Source organism: Hetaerina americana, unplaced genomic scaffold (assembly GCF_022747635.1).
Source record: "Hetaerina americana unplaced genomic scaffold, ioHetAmer1.1.p SCAF_7, whole genome shotgun sequence".
Classification (NCBI taxonomy): domain Eukaryota; kingdom Metazoa; phylum Arthropoda; class Insecta; order Odonata; family Calopterygidae; genus Hetaerina; species Hetaerina americana.
This window is the reverse complement of record NW_027287316.1, coordinates 70013902-70028059: the sequence shown is the minus strand read 5'-3', so window position 1 is coordinate 70028059 and position 14158 is coordinate 70013902. Positions and strand designations below refer to the sequence as shown.

General features: G+C 35.7%; 1 protein-coding gene across 1 annotated transcript in view; it reads right to left on the bottom strand.

Annotated features, from left to right (window-relative positions):
- LOC139696147 (RNA-binding protein 5-like) overlaps nucleotides 1-14158 on the bottom strand; it is a 41846-nt gene that overhangs the window by 16911 nt on the left and 10777 nt on the right. The window contains exons 6-11 of the mRNA XM_071594755.1: nucleotides 13072-13141; nucleotides 12092-12165; nucleotides 4068-4181; nucleotides 2782-2896; nucleotides 1607-1828; nucleotides 129-421 (exon numbers count right to left, since the gene is read on the bottom strand). Of these exons, the coding sequence (XP_071450856.1) occupies nucleotides 129-421; nucleotides 1607-1828; nucleotides 2782-2896; nucleotides 4068-4181; nucleotides 12092-12165; nucleotides 13072-13141 (888 nt within the window). The remainder of the gene's footprint in view (nucleotides 1-128; nucleotides 422-1606; nucleotides 1829-2781; nucleotides 2897-4067; nucleotides 4182-12091; nucleotides 12166-13071; nucleotides 13142-14158) is intronic.

The following is a 14158-nucleotide window of genomic DNA, read 5'->3' as shown; positions in this document are numbered from 1 at the left end:
TTGCTGAAGTATACAAAAGTACTACATCAATTATTCATGTACAGATTTATTGTACCACAACATGTACATAAAAATTCACAATATTCCCAATTTCTAAATAAGATGAAAAACAATCAAACAATACTAACCTCTGCAATTTTGCTGGCATAATATGCCTGGTAATACTGAAGATATGCCGTATGTTCCTCAGTAGTCTTGGCATACAGAGTAGCACTGTACTCTGCTAATCTTGGGACATCCTCAGGACCATATTCTGTCACCTGATTGTCACCTACAGCTGTCGCAACTGCAGTTGCAGCTCCTGCAGTTGCAGTTCCTGTTCCTTGATGACTCCATTGAGCAGCAGCCAAGGCAGTGCTGGCAGCCACAGCTGATGATGATGATGATGACACTTGGGGTAGTTTGCAATAAGATACAAACACTGCAAGGATAATAATTGCATTAAAACATTGTATTAAGCCAGGATTTCATTTCATATAAGAGAGTGAGAATCCATATTCACCTGTGAAACTAACACAGGTGAATATGGATTCTCCAACTAGGGCAAGTCGCGATTGCCATGTGCATCAAAACTACCTTAAGAGTACATAATTCATGACATAGTAAATTATTACTGATCATTCCATAGCCTGTTTGTAACTATGTACAAAAAAAAACCCATTTTTTTGACAAAATTATGTACATGTAATAAGCCCTATGGAAACATTCCCTTAGTACCTCCGTTATTAATAACTTCTGATGAAGTTCAGCACAATAATTAATAAAGCCACTGAGAAGATTAATAATGTGAGACTCAAAACAACTTAGTATAACTTCTTAATGTATAACCAGACATATGCTGATCATGGTTTTATTAGTGCTCACTTCAGAAACTGGTAGGGTATTCTTTCTTCAGAACTCAGAGTGGTGCATGATCCCATTCATCACAAGAAAGCACTAAGTTACCATTTCAGCACATACATTTTCCTAGTCTGCATAACGAAATGATTTAACAATAAAATGTTTAGGGTCCCAAGTTTATCATTCGTTCTACTACTGCACTGACAAATTTCAATTTTGGTCTTTCATTAAATGTAAAAAAAGGGTACCCAAAATGAGTAAACTAAATATTTAATTGGGTTGGGAATATTAACTGAAGATAACAGATGAGCTAAGAATGAAAATGGACTAAACATGGAAAACATGCTACCAAGGAATGTCTATTCTAACTCCCTGTATTTAATATCGACACTTCCAAAATTAAAAAAAAATAATATTAGCATTGCCATCCAAAATTAGCAGACAAATTTCATCTCCTTGGTCTAACATTTTTGCATTACTTACAGGCTTCCAAATGATACACTCGTGTGCCTGTATCATTTATCCAGTACAATTTTTAAGAGAATTTTTAGAGCAACTTCCTTCCAGCCTTTTCTGCCCTCCAAAAATAACTGGTGATCCCTGTGCCCCTGTGACTCCTAACTTATCATCTTAGTTTGCTCAAGGATGGCAACAGAGTTTACAAAACACAGCATCTTGAGGGTTGAGTTAGCATGCAGTCATGTTATACACTTGTCTAACATGGTCTATTATATCTCTTGATAAGAAAAATGTCTAAGATACATACCTTTCTTCCCATCAATCACTGGAGGGTTGGCAGCAAGGGCATTGTGCAAATACATAGCATCCGTGACACTGTTCATTTCCACATAACAGACACCCCTGGATGTGTTTGTGAGGGAATCTCTTCCAATTCTTATGCTTCTTATTGGCCTTGAGGAGAATGTCTGCAGTGCACCCAGGACCGAATCTTCAGTTGAAAGTACATCCAGCCGCCTCAACAAAACCGCTGCAGTGAAAAAGTATTTCATTACAGGATTAGGCAATGTTGTGAAGGACACAGTCCTGACTAATTTTTGCAATGACTTTTTTGAAAAGTGTCCATAATTTCCCTAGATAGGACAAAAGCAGCTACACCATGTATGATAAGGCTAAGCGCACACTGACCAGACATAAGGTATCCGCTGTTTCAAATATTCCCACGAGGTTCACCAATTTATGCGTCAATAAAAATATTTATAATGTGTAAATTAGGCCACATGAACGCTATACTGCTTTCATCAATGCCATTAATAACTTCATAATATGTAATTCTAGTTTGCAACAACTATCACAATGTATTCCCAGAAATGAAAGCTGAACATTTTCTTGTAGCCAAAAAGTAAGATATCTCTATACCAAGAGGCATTTCAATATATAACCAGACATGCTGATCATGGTTTTATTAGTGCTCACTTCAGAAGGTGGTAGGGTATTCTTTCTTCAGAACTCTGAGTGGTGCATGATCCCATTCATCATAAGAAAGCACCAAGTTGCCATTCAAAACATGTCTTCCCAGCCTTCATTATTAAATGATTTAACAATAACTGAGGTTTGGGTTGAGGTACCATGATATTAACACTAATTTTGAAGATATGTAAATAGAGTAGGCTATAGCCATGCACATTGGGAATTCAATCTTCAAGCTACCTTTACAAACCTGATATACATGATCAGGTGTTTGGAATTGTTTTATCTAAAAATATTTCGGGAATACCATTAATTTATTTGAGTTATAAGCAAGAAATATGAGTGCATTACCACTCAACATTACCACGCATCTTACTTACAATTTTTTTCTGTTACCATGCTTATATTTTGCAGGCTTTATAAGCATGGCAAACCTATCAAAAAATCTAACTCCACTAGGCTAAAAGGCAATAATAGCAAACATGTATACCATTGCAAGGTACTTGAACTTACTGTGAGTTGGGTGAGGACTAACTTCATCACTACCTTCACCACCATGCTCTGACTCCTGCCTTGATGCTTGGCAACGAAAGCAAGTATCCCTCCTCTTGAAGTTATGAGCAACGCACTGTGGATTTGCGAAAATAAGTCAAATTTGAGACATGGCAATTAAACTTAAATCACTCAAGTCACATGCTTAAGGAAAAATCCCAATGAGTTGTCAGCTCAAAAAAAACCTGCACAGCAACACTTCATTTGCACAACACTTACTTTAACATAAAAAATGAAATCCTAAGAGGAACACTCATTGATATGCATTCAAAAATATTTAGGTAGGAAAGGAACACTCATTGATATGCATTCAAAAATATTTAGGTAGGAAAAATATACCTACAGAAGTTGCTTTAAAAAGCCATTCTTAACAGTGGCCATTTATTCCATTCATTATACAGTTAAGAATGGCCTTCTGGGCCTAGGAAATACGTAACCACATAATTTAAAAGTTGCAAGAGGGCATTTAATGCAGAAAAGAATTTAATAACCACATGCCACATTCCATTGCCAAAGGATTGTATTTTGCATAATTTTGTCTATGATGCAGTAAATTTTGCTTTAAAAACATCACTTATCACTACATTGAAAAAAAGACCACCCACCACCTATAACTAAAATGACCTTCACAATGATAATGGATAAATGAAACAGTTTTGATTTCCAATTATCGAAATATGAATGATATGAAAGTTTTTGGCTATTAATCAAATACTTTCTCACAGGACCAACTAACAAAATTACCAAATTAAATTTTCCCTAGTCAAACATTACAATGCACAATCCATTTGTTTTTTAATTAATCCAGAAATTCTTCTAAGATGTTTGCATCACATGATATGGCATTTATTAAATAGGTTCAGGGAAAATAACATCAGGAACTGTACATTTGAATGAGCTGAAACTGAAGCAACTTACAACAACAGAAAATTAAATTATTATATTACTATATTCAACCAGTTGGAATTATTACTAGACCTTCCCACATGAGATACCAACATCAAAAATACCTGAAAGTGTAAGTAATGTGCCAAAAGAATATCGTGCCAATCACTAAAGCAAAACTCATCTCACTAGCAGAAACTTTATTTCTAAAATTTTATTCCACCACAAGGTGGTAAAATATTGTACAAACACAAATTATAACATTCACTCTGAAAGCCTTAAAAAATGTCAGATGGTGAATGACAAAATTACAAAAAATAAAACGGACTACAGTGGCCAGATGAAAGACAATACGCATTTACCTTCACGCAGTACCAGTCTTGATTTGCACTAGAAGAACCTCTATCACCCATACCTTCTCTGGGTATACAGTATTGCATTATTGCTCGGTACTTATCCTGCAGCATCAACACTCCCTACAAAAAGATCAAGCAAAAAAAGAGGAATTAGAAACTGCTCCAACAAAGCTGAGCAAGACTCCAGGCAGGAGGAACTGGCAAGGAAGGAAGATCGTCGAAGCTTGCTGATTGGAGTACACTTAGAATATCTCTCTCCTGCTGAGGGCTTGGTAGGAATGACCAAGGTTGTTCCTCCACGTTCACATCCATAAAAAATATGACTATCTCAGCCCTTTCCCCCCCTTCTGCCCCACTTTGCTCGGGGAAAGGGAGGGGGAAAAACCTAAGGTTTTCGGGATGTTATGAGGGGCAAGCCAAGTAGCCAATCCCCGCAGGAGGGGGATTCAAAGTCCCAGAATCAAATGCACATAAAAAATGGAACTACTTGAAAACAGGGGCATTCAAGAGAACCCGACGTTTCCTTTATTTTCCTTTTACATGACACGCAAATCAGTTCTTTGGATAGGAAGAAAGCCTTCCATCAAGAGCTTTCATTAACATTAAATTGTTATAAGTTGCAAGCAATCATTTTTTTGACAACCCATTAATGTGGGGTAATGGAAATCAGCAATTTGAGAAGAAAGTTGAGCAAAGGATGCCAGAGGTGATCTGGCACCCAAAAAATCATTCAGGAAGCCCTGAACTAGGAATTGCACTGAAAAGGGAATTTACGAATAATTTTCTTGATCAATGAGTGCTTGCAGGCTTACTGAATAAGTTTATGCAGCTGGTTTCTTTTACTTTTTATGATACCAGTTACTTTATCAGTGATACAGAAAACTTTTAAGTGATTGTAAATTACATATATAAAAGGCATGCATATGTAAAAGCAAGGAAAGCAGACTTCTAGTTAACCTCCAATTAAGATTTTTGAAAACAAGGCCATTAATTGAATTCTAAATTTATTAAGACAAAATATAATTCAGCGTCAAAGTACAATGTGAGCCATGTCAAATTTTAATAGAAATGTCTCCTTGAAACAAAGAATATTGTCAAAAAACAATTGACAGGGAAATGATCCATTTATATTAAATCTTTTGGAGAACAGGTATTTAGTAAAAACACAGCAACGCTGCCTCATTCAAAAGGCAGGAAAGAAACAGGAAAACTATGTCATGATGACTAATTTCAGCTGCTTAGCAAACAAACCTATCCAAAGTACAGGTGACAAGATATTTAAATAAGATTCAAAATATTATGCAAGAATGGGGGGTTCTACCAGAGCAAATGCCATTAATGCGAGTAGTAATTTAAGTTCAAATAAAATAAGTACAAAGAGAAATTGAAAATGGGTATACCTATGCCACAAGCAACAGGAGTTGAAATAATCAACCTACCACCACCAATAGCAAATTCTAAGAAAATTTTATCTTTTTCATTGCCACGGGCAAGATGACACAATTTCACATACATGATTCACCCTTATCTCTAAAAAATTAGGTTAACATATTTACACAAATTTCATTCATGTAAGTAAATCATAAAGATATGGTGTCTTTGAATGGTCATGATGCCTTAACTTAATGATTTCTAATTAACTGCAACAACAAAGAGTCATGATAAAACAATAATATGATAATAAAACTAAAAATTAATTTAAATAAATTCATGCCAAGACCAACTACGTTCAAGCTAGTGCCTGTGATGTGCAACAAAACTCTCACTAGCTCTGCCTAATCCTACCTCACAACAAAAACTAATCACACTGTACCTGATGATGACGCTTAAGCATTGAAACTGGTTGTACATGAATAAAAGACAGCGGAAAGATACCTTGTATTCTTCATTTAATTAAAATCTAATCACACTTAAAGTTGCCAAGAAATAACTTGTGACTGCCTACTTTCCCCTCTATTAGAATATGTCTTGTTTCCTTGCCTACCACCCAGGATTATTTTTTAACTGCCTATACTGTCATACAGGATGATCCTCACAGGAGGAGGATAGCTATTGGCACCAGAGCATAATAAGAGCTGCCCAATGATAACACTCAGATGCGAGTTCCCAACTTCACACTCTTATGCAATGTGTATTACTACATTTCAATAACTAAACTGACCCTTATCCTTACATGCATACATAAAGATGATTCAGTGCCAAGATATTGCTATGTAATTTAATTTGACATTCCACCTTAAATCTTAAGACATTTTGAGCCAAAGTTTCCTAAATGATATCAATTTATGGAAATAATAAACATGAAGATGAGACCCATTTTAAGGAGAGAAAATTTTATAATTAAATCAGTATTACTGAGCTTATAAAAGAACTATTCATTGTTACAGCTGAACTGTTCTGCAGGTTAAGTACCTACTTGAAGAGCTACTCAAATGCCCAGCCATCCATTTTCATTAAATTTCATTGGATCGAAGGTAAAAAACTATTTGAAAACATGAGTATCAGTTAACTTACAATTTTATAAATGTAAAGAAGGGATGAAGAATATATAAATTGACATATGAACAGATAATACTTCTTTATACCCATACATTGTCATTAGCAATTTCCATACAAGCGCTAAGCCAACAAATAAACATATTTAAGTAAGACTTCTAATTTCCACGCATGTCAATTTGAGGAAAAATATTAATTATATAAGCCTTGATATTACTTCTTATAGGTTTAATTTTCAATACAAACTGATAACCATACCATCAAATGATTATGAAATAGTGCAAATGTTAAGGCTAGGATACAGGATTTGATGCATCTCATATGTTTGCATAAAAATGCCTCAGTAAGATTCAAATAACACCTGGCAAAGAAATTTTACAGATTGAGGTAACCACTTCGAAACTATTACATAGGGAACATTAAATTCCTTCTACACCATTTCTAAAATATAAAATCATTCCATCGCAATTACAAAATATTTTGCCATGTTAATAAAAAATGAAATTAGGTGGAATCTCATAAACTCTTCAGTAATGATGATAGTGAATGAATTGACTGAGGAGGAACCAGAACTATGATATGGAACAATTTAAATTAAAGTTTAATGGAATTTAAGGGTATGGAATGTTAGCTAGAAAAGCTAAACCTGAGCAAATGCATGTTAGGGATCGAAGGAAGGAGGGAATTATGCCCACCAGAAAGAGAAGCTAGGTTAGTACACCACATATGTAAGCATACGAGGTCTGTCGAAAAACCATTAAAGAAAGTGAAGCTAGGTTAGTACACCACATATGTAAGCATACGAGGTCTGTCCAAAAACTGTCGTGAATTTTGATTTTCTGCAGGTAACGTATATTTGATATTTTTATGGCATTATGTACCGTACTGATGTTGCTCCCTTATGCCAAAAAGTTTGGCCATTTTGAATGTCCCGTTAATTTTTGACAGCTGTTTCACTGAGATATGTTTTGGCTTGTCTTCGATTTTTGCCTATTCCAAAAATTGGACCAAAGAATCTTTATCAAATTTTGTGTAAAACACAAAATTAGGTACACGGGCACATTCCGAATGTTGACTGTGGCATATAGAGAAGCTACCTTGGACCGAATCAACGTTTGTCAGTGCTACAAAATGTTCTCAAGAGGGCCGAGAAGATGTGAACGACGAAGGACGTGCCTGATGCCCGAGCGAGTCAATGACAGACGAAAACATTGATGAAGTGAAGAAAATAGTATTGGCCAATCATCTAATTACCATTAGAGAAGTTGCAGAGGACCTAAAAATATAGATTGGCTCGTGCCATTTGATTTTTACCATTGATTAGGGCATGACACAGGTTGCCACGAAATTCGTACAAAAACTGCTCAGTTTTGACCAAAAACTGCAATGCATTAACATTGCTAATGACTCAGTCTACGACCTAAATTTGCTTCAGGGGGTGACGTGGCGAACAATGGGTTTATGGTTATGACGTGGAAGCTAAAGCTCAATCATCCCAATGGAAGGAGAAGCACGAGCCAAGACCGAAAAAAGTGCACCAAATTTGGTCGAATTTGGAAGTTTTGCTTACAATTTTCTTCAATTGCAGGGGAGTAATGCGTCATGAGTTCTTGCCACAGGGTAGAACAGTATACAAGAAATATTACCTGCAAGTTATGCGCAATTTGCACGAAGCAATTCGCCACAAATGCCCGGATGTGGAAGAACAAATATTGGCTTTTGCACCATGACAACACCCCTGCTCACACATCGTTGTGTGGCCAAAAACAACACTAATGATACCTCAGCCACCGTATTCCCCAGATCTGGCCCCCAGTGACTTTTCTTGTTCATGAAACTGAAGAGGCCCATGAAAGGACGACGCTATGCTATCATAGACGAGATAAAGACTGTATCGAAGGAGGAGCTGAACAAGATCATAAAATTTTTTGAAATGCTTCAAGGAGTGGAAAAAACCCAAGTGTATTATTTCTAATGGGGATTACTTTAAAGGGGACAAATTAGATATTCATGAATAAATAATTTTTTAAAAAACACAGCAGGTGTGATACTTATTGAACAGACCTCGTAAATTAAGGAAAAATGCAAATCTATGAAGAGACTTTCTTGTGTGCTCTTTACTCTAAGGTCATAGCGTCTGAGATAAGCAGCATATTGGCAAGCACTTGCTTGCACCAACAATTTATATGAAATAGCAAAAGAATTACTGCCAAGAAGTCGATCCCAAATACCTAATATATTACACAGAAACCCAAAGGAAAATGCTGGAAATGCACAGAACTGAAATAAAACTATCATTATATATATAAATCATCGAAGCATATATGCTTAGATGTTCTGGAAACGGAAAGCCTCAGTTACTCTGAATCAACTGGTTTTATTACAAACGGAGGAGTTCACATTAGTTCCCTATGAGCTCCAACAAAACAGAATACTATTCCTGATGAATTCAAGTTGCAAAGAGATCAAATACTAATATTGAGATTACATTAGTATGCATACTATTAAGGTAATTATGCTTTCAATTCCACTCCACGAGACTACTGGGATGCACAATTAAAAAAATAGATTTTACCTGGGCACAGAATGAACAGTTTTACATATGCACAGCACTTGCTATTCTACATCATTCAAAACTAAATACATTAATTACGATACTTTATGCTACAGGCATGTTATGTATTCATTTGGGACAGTATCTTAGCTGCTGAAATGCACTAAAAAGCAATGCTAACATGCTTGTCTTAAGAATTTATCGCGAATTGTCTCATATTATCCTTGACTGCTGATTAACTTGACAGAACAAATTTATGCCATGCATAGGCTATGAAGTCATTAAAAAGCCATTCGACTAAATTAAGCGGGGCTAAGGAAATTACATCAGCAATATTTTCACCATTTCGCATAACAGACGTTAAAAAATATAAAAAAGCTTGAAGAGAACAATAAAACTATCAAATTTACCCAATAAATGCCAACCCTTGAATATCTACAAACGTACATGAGAGTGGAATAGAAGTAATTTGGCATGATATTAAAGGCTCAGTCAAATACATAAAAAAGCCTCATGTATTATGCACCAATTCTCCTAATTTGGCACCCCAGCAATATCAATTGGTCACTGTCACAACTTCTGAAAGGTAGGATCGTTCCATCCATGCATGTATGCAACAGGGATGGGACCCTCACAGGGATTGACAGGCCATCACTAACTTCATACAATAAATGAGATATAGCAATAATTGGATGCAAATTTTTGGAATGCTTTAAAATTTTAAGATACTTCTATTTGACAGTTGAGAAAAGGATACTAACTTATAAAAGTGCATTACCACTTAAGACTTACTCAATATGGTAAAGCAACCCTTACCAACTATCTCAGAAGTTAAATTCTTTTTATCTCCAAATGCTTTCAATCCATTAATTTGGCCATATTCGCTATAGCATTTAACAGTCAAAAAAGGCATTTCTTAATGAAATTCAATTTGCCACATTACACTACTTGTAAATGATTTAAATTTATTTTTACTAACAGGCTTGCTAATGGTACTAATTTACCTATGAATGTATTTCTTGTAACACTTAAAACCTTCTCCAGCTGTAATCGCATTAAGAAATCGTAAGGCATTATTTACTCTTTCATTAATTCTTAATCTTTATGCTTATTCTCCTATCTTTGATAAATTTGTGTGTGCTTCGAATAAAACCAACTAATGATGAAAATTCAAAAATTGCTTAGTATAACAGGTAAAATATTAAAACTCATAAATACGTATACATCTCTAGTAACGCTAATCAACATGCATCAGGTGACATCAGACTGAAAAAATACTGGCTGGAATTTACAAATCGCCTTTTAAACAACTGAAATGAAATACTGGGGAAAGGTGAATAACTTATGCAATAATTTGAAGTCGCTTCACATGAACACCCAAAATATGACCTTCACCAATCAAAGCAAAGAATGGAAATTCTGCACATGTCCAAACAATCATGGAAGGTAACTCATATTATGCCCTGAGAAATGCCTATTAGAATGATTACTGAGGAAAATTAACTCTAATTCACGAGTAACATAAATTATGTTATGCCATAAGATATTAAAATTTAGGCTTTTAGGATCTCTGGTTAACAGAAAGCATGACCTGCCAATAAGTGCCATTCCCAAAGGACTTAAAATACCATGCAAAAACCCTAACAATAACAGAAAGAGCAATCAATCCTATTTTCCTAGATTGCACAACCACAAGCTTGAACTTTAGGCAGTATGCCAAAATCAATTATTATTTTAATAACTTACCCCAGGCAAAGAAATATACTGTCCACAAGAAAAAGCTAACAGTTCAGAGATTGACGCGCTGCCTATCCCTGCTAACCAATGGATATTCACATATTCTATACTTGATCACCCATTCAGCCTTTTTGTACTTCTGTGGGTAACTGGTAAAATAGCTGATTTTTAAACTGGTCACATAATTTTTTCTCACTTCCATCAATGGCAACAAACTATTTCCAAACCCCACCATCCCATTTAGATTATATAATGATCCACTTCAACACATATCACTAGCTAAATTCCACTATTACATGGCGATCATGAATTAAGGGAAAAGAATAACATGTCTGATAAAACACTAAGGTTGGCTGAAATATGAATACTAAATAGCAGAAGGCCTCATCTCCTCCTAAAATTACCATTAAGTGTCTTTCAAGATATTTCAATTTTAATAATAGTGGAAAATCATAGGACTTCGGATATAATGCCTAATGAATATGAAACATTTGATTTAAATTATAAACTCTTGAATAGCATAATTCTTGACAGTGTGTGCAAGTAAACACTTCCATAGAAGATATTTTGTATTTGTACGATTTCCTCACAGGCCTATATTTTAAAAACTATTACATTTGAACCCCTCAAAATAAAATGATGGGCACTCGACCTAACTGGAAATGTTACTAAATATTAATCCAATAGATGATTGATATTCATCTATCTTAAAAACCAGAGCAACACACAAAACTGAAAGAAAAATGTGCTCCTACACCTAAATGGAAGTACAAATACAACGAGGACACCACAAGCAAGAAACTTAAATTTACAATTCTAATGCTTAAAATCCAAAGACTAAATGTGTAAGGGTGCACTTGCCACTGGTGGTGGTGGTGGTGGTGGAGGAGGAAATGAATCCCGAGGCGGCACAGGGGTGGAGAGAAAAGGCTGCCGGGCAGGAAGGAATTAAATTGGGGAGAGGAAACCAAACCCGATGTGGTGTGGCACCCTGGGGGGTGCTCACAACTCACGCTCAACACACACTCGCAGCATGACACCTTGAGGTGGGGGGGGCTGTGGGCAAGCAGACGTGGGAGCTTGCCAAGGCCCCACCAGTGGCCCCCCCACATCCCTCCCCCCCGAGTGGGAGGGGAGGGTTGAGGGGGCAGAAGAAGCACGAGGAAGAGGAGGTGGTAGATGCGGCTCGCTTGCTTGTGCCTGCGAGTGTGTGTCTCCAAGTGAGGATAGACCTGAGTGATACCTGTTTCATCTCCATCCACTGAGTGGCTTCCTGGAGGACGTTAAACTCGACGAAAGCAAAGCCTCTCGACGCACCTACACGGATGGATCAACAATAACACAACCGTGCGTTAATTATCATTCGGCTCCCAGCCGTGGCTTAAAACCACATACACACCACCACTCCCACAATGTCTTTTTTTATATATTTCCCTGACCCACCCCAACACCTCTTCATTCCAACTCACCATTTCATCAACAGCCGCTGTCGCCAAACAACCACAGTACAACAAAAGACAAAGAAAAAAATTTCACCACTCCTCCAAAATGCTTTTTTTTATGTGTCCCCTCATTGCTCACTGACTTCAAATAACACTTAGATGGGAGGTTATATAGGAAATAAAAATCAAGATGGTAACAAAAATGTCTGATAATGATTTTTGTCCTGAGAGGCTCTGAGTATGAATGCAATTAGGTTACAAAAATAATGCACTTTTCATGTTATACAAGAGAAAAAAATTACATTAGACAAGAAGGTACAGGCAGGCTGGAAAAAGTATCCAGTTGTGTTTAGTAAGTGGCAAAATCAGCACTTGATGGAAAAAATGTACAAGAGCATGTTTCCTGGCTGCCTCTACCTTCCTATGCCTTTTAAATTCAGATACAAAATCATTCCCAAATAGTCCAATAAAATGTCTTTGCTATACAAGAGTCAATGCTTTCAAAAACTTTTTACATGCCCTAGAGGCAAACTCAATGACAGAGCACATAATTACCCCCATTGACTATGAATGATTCAAGAGAAAATTCATCCAATCCCTAATTCCATGAGTTACAATATTAAAAAATAATGTTGGACTAGGATACAGGGGCAGGCCTAATTATAGTGAGCCAGTGAGCATTAAAGATTTGGAGAAAAAGGGTGGTGGGCATTCAAAGAGAAACAAACAGTATCATATATAGTTGCTGAGCTTCGAAGTATTAACTTTTCCCAATCATTACCTGTATCTTTTCTTCTCATCAGCCGGATTTCCTTGGGAATGAGTCCACATTGCAACACATCTTGTAAAATCTGAAATGTGAGCAAACAATTTATTTGCTTTACCAATACATGAATCCATCATACTTAGATGAATGAATAACAAAATGATTTCAACGTAGAGGTTATTCTAATCATAAATATCTCAAAATGACTTCAAATGATATTTTATTTCAGTCGAGAGTTAAAAACATCTGCTGTAGTAAGTAGTTAAAAAGGGTTAATCAAAAAATGTCTTATGCTTACTGGCATCCTCAGAGAGAGATATCACTCATTGAGCATTTTCATACACATGTACACACTTATTAAAAATGCAAGATTTTCAACTTGGGAGTAATCAACCATACATAAATTTTCATACATGGTAATAAAAAAGGAATAATCATTTTGAGTAATCATAGACTGTAAAAAACTGAATTAAATATGTTTGACAAAAGTGATGCTGTTCCTAGGAGACCAAATAAACAATGAGACTAGAGATAACAAAAAACTGTGGTATCAACAGACCAACAAGTTTGTTTATATACATGAAAGAAAGTACTTCCTGAATTACCATTTTATTTCAAGTAATCTTTACGAGGAAATTTGGCAAAGGTGACACAAAGTCTAGTGAGCCAAAACCCAGGGATGTGTTGTTTTTTTTTTTAAAGGTACGCTACAATTTTTTTTCACAAAATGCCACAGAAACTGACAATCATCAATGATGCCATTATAAAATGACAGAGATAAAATTTAATTATTTTAGCATATAGAAAACCTTAAATGGTAATTTATTTGAAACTCACAATAACAACATGACAACATTCTTACTAAAAAGAGAGCAGACAACCTTAGAGAGTATTTTAATACACCCCAATCCATGCATCAAACATTTACATGTAATACATCTAACCATCTAAATTTAAGCGAATTATTCAAACAATTAAATTGATTAATATTGGACTTCTTTTCTACATTAATTGATTTAATGTAAAATCTTATTTTAACCTAATGATGCATTAACTATTAAAGCATTTTTACTACAATTGGCTATTTCAAATAGGACTTCTA